We start from the raw sequence: 6,671 nt of genomic DNA, 5'->3' as shown, positions 1-6,671 counted from the left end.
AGCTAAATCATCATTCTTTTAATTGAAACCAACAAAGCATATAGGCCAAAAAATTGTTACCTGCTGTTTCAGTTTGCAATGTCACTAGCTTGATTCTACATCACAGTTTAGCCTGATGGTTCAATGAAGGGAAGAACATTTGAGAGCAAACGTTGTTAATTCTAAGTACTCCCAATGTCCGAGTTTAGTGCGTCAACCTTTCGGCTGTGATCGAGAAAATTCTGATGCTTTATATAACTATTGATTCGCAGCAAACGTTGCAGCCAATTCTCTTGATTTGCACATCTTCAGAAAATTGTTGAAAAAATCACTACCTCGTTTCCCTTGATAACTATTAGCTCCTGTCTGAACATCAGTTAGTCTTATCTGCACAGGAAGCAAAACATGAATTTTGAACTTGAATTCTACATGACTAGATTACTAAACTTCTACAACATTTAAAAGAACAGCAACATGCTTCGATATAAATGCTAAAAAATTCTACATTGAACAGGACAGAAATGCATTTGGCGATATGATGGCTGATGTAGTTAGTAAGTAAGTTAATAACTGCACTTTTCCAATACTTCACTGAACTTGATGGAAATGAAATCGATTCTTTCACTGTATGAACTAACACCTGTTTCATAGAGCACAGCAACATATGCAGTTCCAGTTGATGGATCCATGTAGGTATCGATGTCCGAATACCCACAGAGTTCTCGATCTCTGACAGTCCAGGGCTTCGACCATGTAGCTCCGTCATCTTGACTGATCCACAGTGTCAAATTCTTTCGAGCTGATGGGTGTCCACAGTTGCTGGCTATTAGATAGCGGACATCTTCAAGCACCAATTTAGCAAGGCCACCCTTAAAAATAAAGGGCCTTAATTAACGCTTATAAGCGAGGCCGCCATGTGAAAAATAAGCTTTAATTAATGATCATTTCGGTATGAACAATTGTATAACTAATCGGGGGAAATAACCTATTAGCTCCCGATTAATAATACGAAATTGAAACGGTGGCGAAACTCTGGATTGGAATTGGACTATATTTTCCGCAACTAAAAGAAGTCTTATCAGCTATACATAAGCGTATGTTATGCACCTGTTGTAGTCGCAGTTGATAAAAGACATTGCCACCCGCTTGTTTTCTATCGCCATATCAAAGTTACTCAAATGGACTTCGCCTCAAAATTAATAATTTCTCGATGGCGATAACAACCATAATGATGAAAAATGATTATGTACATGATACCATAATAATGTAAAAGCCATAATGATGTGGTAAGCATCTTTATTACCGACTTGGTATCGCGTTGAGAAAATTAATCTGAATACTATTAAGCTGCCGAGGGAGCAATGTAACATAAAAGTCAGGTGAGCTTGTGAAAAGATGTACAACGAAAACGTCACACCCAGCTGATGAATAGCAACAGAGCACACTCAGATAAAAATTGAAAGAACGTTACATAAAAACAGGTTCGACAAATATCAACCAAAAATACAGAAAACATAGATTAGTGCTCCCACTGCTTTCGATTAGTGCTCATTTTCAAACATTACTCTCTCATAGCATTTGCAACATTAATGCGAAAACAATTTCATTTCGCAAGACCACAGCTTTCCTCCTCTATCTGTAGCAATCCAAATTAACTATTAAAACTCGTTTATTGATCTTTTTTTAGCTTTAATAATATAACAAGGAGGCTCGGTAGTGTGCTTCTGCACAATGTTCCGATCCTGCACAACCTTATTTTGACTTAATTGCATACAAAATGAGGAAGAGATAAATAATTTTTCCATCTATTTGAAAAATCGCCTTAAATTCAGACCACTAAACAATTTAAATAATGCCTCAATAGAGGGCCGATGATACCTGCCATTACGAGAATAAAAGACCAGAAACACAACAAAATCAAATAAAATCAACAAGCATTAATCACGGCAAACAACTCTATTGCCATTCTTTTTTATCATAAAAACAGAGTCAAAATAAGACCAGATAAAGCCTAAATTAAACACATTAATGGTCATTTCCACAGAAAAATATGGGACTTGTCTTAATTGATAATAATTATCAAGCAGACAAAAAATACGTTTATACTTACGAAAACATTCCAAAATCATGAAAATCATTACCTATTAACTGAAATAATTAAATAGCTACATCCATGCCTCCATAGGAAGCTATTGATACCTCTCATTACCAGAATGCCAAATGAAAACAAAAAGACATTCAAAAATCAATAAACCAATTAATTAGAGAAGTCGAAACTCTTTGTATTCACTAAAAACAGTAAATATAATAAATTGTGCATTCTCTCAACGTCATTGATGAGATATGTGAAATTCAATTAAAGTCAATATTTCGATAAGGCGACAAGACAGCAAAACGAACCACAAAAATGGGAAAGCTCCAAAAATAAAAACAGGTTATGAAAAAGATGAACAGCAGAAAAGACTGAATTCTAATTCACTTGAAAGAGGATGCAAACTCTCTCGTTATTGATACTGCGCGTCAAGTTGACAGAAATAAAAAGTAGGAAAAGCTCAAAAACCATGAAAACAAAAAACAAAAAGAACTAAATAGATTAACTAGTAGCTACAAAGGAAGACAATTAGACCCACAATTAGCGAAACTTAGACAAAACTGCAAAATAACAAATACAGGCAGAACTCATACTATTTTACTCAAAAATACAAGACACCAGAAAAACAAGAGCACTTGTTTCAAGCGATCGACTCAGAAAGTAGCCTACCGAAAACAATCCCATGGAAACATACATTTTTGTTTGAATGCAGCGATGACCTAGCTCTCTATGTCACCTCAAATAAATAGAAAAGTGCTCCCCTTTTAATTGAGTGTCTGTGCACCGATCGGTTTTCCCGAATGACTGATGTAGATAAGAGGTATAAAATCGAGATAAACCGAGATAAAATCATAAACCGACTAATGTCGGAAGAATTTCTCTCGAACGACAGGCGACGCAATTCAATTCAGGGGCTGTAGCCCTCATACATTTTTCTTTATGGGTGCAAAAATAGTTGGCCACGCCGGGCTTCGAACCACGGACCTCCCGATCCCTCACCAGAAGCACTGCCCACTCGGCTATCTGTCCCTTCTTTTTGGTATGCTGCAATCGATTTTATTTTAGCAACAATCTTTACTTCGGAGTGAGAGCTATAGAGATCACTCAAAAATGAAGAACAGAAGCGTGAAAAAGTCTCTTGAGAAGTCAAAGAATGTTCTAGAAAACCGCACAATGGTCAAGCAAAAAATTTGTATAGAAAGACCAACGCGTTTACAGTAAATGCTACGAACTTCGTGCGAGAACAATTAAAAACACGTCAATTCCCCAGATAAATGCGAAATTACATTCAAATGGGGCATGCTTTGATTGCATTTAGACTTTTTATGCCACATTCCATTTTCTGAAAAGTTTTCAACCTCGTCTGGCATTGATAGCGTTGAATCTAGGACAACTCCGAGATAGTTAATTTTCTTATTGTAATTTTTACAGTTTTTATAGAGCACGTTTATGATGAATACCTAAAATTTCTCGAGGAGCTTTTTAGGGTTAATTGAGTTGAAGGCTTTCGAAGGTCTAAAAATTTGAAAGAACTTGAAAATGGAAAAAAAATCTGAAAAATGGTAATCGTTTTTCAAATGAATGATACAGTGGCACACAAAACAAAAAGAATAATCGATGAGATCCAGTTTGTTTAAAGCTATAAACAACCGATTAACGTCGGGCGAATTGCTCAGGAACGCCCGGTGAGTGCCTTCGGTAGTAACCAGCTGGGGCATTGAGGGTATCAGAATAGGGAGGAGGGTGGGGGTCCAGCGACGATTGTGGAGGGCTGGGAGAGCTTTATAAGAGGGACTTCGAAACCGCCAGGTAGAGGAGGGAGGACTGGTGGGCGTGGGTGTTGGAGTGAGTGCGTTGGGGTGGTTGATTGAGTTGGGGGGTCAAACTTTCAAGATGAAGAACCGCCATTTGCACCATGAAATTGTCTGCTCAAAATGCCCTCCGAGCGCTACCTGTTTATCCCGGTTTTGAGGGCGGAAAGTCAAATGGGTGAGACAAAATTTCAGTCAAGCACAAAATCGCATAAAACCAACAGGACTAATATAACTGCTACAAACTTTGTTAGATAGCAATTAAAAATGCAAATAACTAAGGTCTAATTAAAAAAAAAACATTTTATTTCCAAAATATTTCTCACCTTGCATCCTCTGTTTGTTGGATCACGCAATTGAGTGCAAACTTTACCCTGTTTCCAGGAAGTACCTCCATCTTCACTTTCAGCCAAAATTCTGTATTGTCCATTTCCATATTCTCTTGAATTCAAAAGTAGCTTTCCAGGAACAGTTTCGGCTATAGTACACTCTCCCATATGTCGATACATATTGTCCACAACACAGTACGTGAAATTATCGGACGTCGTAGAAATATTCCATGTCTCTCCTTTGTCGTCACTGATGAGACAAAATGAACAGCCCACATTATTGTACGGTGGAGACTTGCGTCCATTCGGCATTTGACGAAGTATTTCCTCAGTAAAAGAGCTCGGCATTCTGTAGAAATATCCTGGAACAACTAAACGCCCACTGTGTAACTCTATTCCGTGACCAGGCCCTAGTACCACGAACTTTGAGCCAACGGGCACATTTTCATTGAAGTTATACGTTATATCCTGCCATGGGGTCCACGATTCCCCGCAGTCTATTGTAGACGTAACAAATAGTTTGAAATCTTCCGTATTTCGTCCTTTCAATATTTCTGCTTCATGGATTTTGGCATTGATCGCAGAAACAAAAACGTACAATTTACCTGTTTCTTTACATCCTACGGGGCACGGGTTCATGGTCCTGTATCCTTCAAGCAGAGGTAACTGGCAAAACTTGGACCACTCACTATCATCTTCGCACCTCCCAAGATCTTTCAAGCATAGTTTCCTAAGCCCAATATTCATTCTTCCATAATCTTTAGAAGTGTCTAGTCTCTGCTCGCAAAACGCAAACAGATAGGAGCCGAAACTGTAAACTGCAGGTATTCTATAATGACAAGGTGTTACATCAGTATCCACTGCCGGGTAAAACAGGGCGGAATTTGGCACATTTTGAGAATGCACTCGAGGGAACCAATAACTATACGAAAGCCAACCCCAACCCATTCTCTCCAACAAATTACATTATCTAAAAATTAAAAGTAAAACAATTAAAAGTTTCAATTTAATCTCAATACTTACTGTTTATGGAAAGGACTGTTCTTGCATTTTCATGACAATGAACATGCAAGTCTTTTTTAATTCGTTTTAACACGCAAGTATAGCGTGTCCCATAAAGTTGAAATAAGCGAACGTTTCAAAAGCCACAGGTTGGAGTTCAAAGGTCAAAGTTCAAATTGAAAACATGTAGAAAAAATTGAAGAATAGAAGCTTAATGGAAAAAAACGTTGCCACTCAAATGACCAATTCGATGCTCACTTGCCTGTTTTTGACGTTTTCGAACGTTCGCTTATTTCAACTTTATGGGACAGACTATAGTTGCTGCATAACGTGGCTATCAAAAAAACATCAGCTGAGAGCCAGCCTTCAACAAATGAATTTAAATACAGCATCATTTAATCGGCCATTCTGACGAAGTTCATGGACTAGAAGTTTCCGAAAAAATGAGAAAATGTAAAATTAATAAATCGACGAAAAATTTTGAACTTAGGTTACAATCGTATCCTAAATTTCATTAGGAAAACGGAAATATAACCCACTACTGTCGGCCAAAATGCGCTCGGACAGCCGCGAGGCGTGTGAGGGGGGGGGGGGCAAATCAAAATCATATGAGAAATCAGATAACGTAAAAGCAAGAAGTCAAGCGTGAAGAAATGACTCAAAAAATCAATTAAGCCAGACGAAAAAGCCTCGCGCATAACGATGAACAGGACCCGAATAATTGCTATGAACATAAGTAATTAATAACATAGATGGGTGGATCCAGAACGGATGAGACTGTATCAGTTTCAATGAAACTGTATGAAATAAACTATTGACTCATGAGAACCATCAAATACGATTTTTTGAAGTTTCGTTGAGAGATGTCGGTACTGTTCATCACCATTTTTTTTAAATTCATGTTTTGTCGAGCATGAATAACTAGAAACATTATTTCTTTTTCTATTGGCCGAAATAAGAGCTCTCAAACACTCACTAGAGTGATTTGCAAACAAATTTTCTTAACACTAAAAAATGAAGCCAAGTTCCCTTAATTACAATTTTGTATTTTTTTTTACATTGGGAACGCTGTGATAAATATTTCAACAGAGGACACATTCCATAGTTTGTAGACAGGGCAAAAAAGCTCATTATAGTTGAAAAAAGCAGGAGAGAAAAGCATGCACCGAGCGTATACTTGGCTCCTAAAATGCAGCAAAACAAAATCACTTTCGGATGGCAATATCAAAATTCTTTAACTACCTGACAGAACTTTCGAATAACACTACGATTCACAGCCTTTAAAGTCCCTCTTCAACTGCCGGAAATGACACTGACGGATTGTAATTTTTTCAGAAAACTTAGGCCCCGATCAGCTCATACTGACTAAACTGCATGAACATACTAAACTGCCAGACAATAGCCACCAAATAGACTAGAGACCTCTAGCTAACATTAAAGAAAGAATCTCAATCCTGT

The 6,671-nt window shown here is 37.6% G+C and overlaps 1 protein-coding gene across 1 annotated transcript; it reads right to left on the bottom strand.

Annotated features, from left to right (window-relative positions):
* Positions 1 to 385: 385 nt before the first annotated feature.
* LOC142355356 (sialidase-2-like) lies at positions 386 to 5,325 on the bottom strand. Its single transcript, XM_075407557.1, has 2 exons — positions 4,209 to 5,325; positions 386 to 848 (listed from the first exon to the last, which is right to left on the bottom strand). Exons 1-2 carry the CDS (start codon positions 5,157 to 5,159, stop codon positions 543 to 545), a joined length of 1,257 nt encoding a protein of 418 aa, XP_075263672.1. The 5' UTR covers positions 5,160 to 5,325; the 3' UTR covers positions 386 to 542.
* Between the last annotated feature and the right edge of the window lie 1,346 nt (positions 5,326 to 6,671).

The sequence above is a fragment of the Convolutriloba macropyga genome, unplaced genomic scaffold (assembly GCF_964194025.1).
Source record: "Convolutriloba macropyga unplaced genomic scaffold, txConMacr16.3 SCAFFOLD_4072, whole genome shotgun sequence".
NCBI classification, from domain to species: Eukaryota; Metazoa; Xenacoelomorpha; order Acoela; family Convolutidae; genus Convolutriloba; species Convolutriloba macropyga.
Note: the sequence above shows the minus strand (reverse complement) of the source record. Positions and strands in the feature narration are given on the sequence as shown.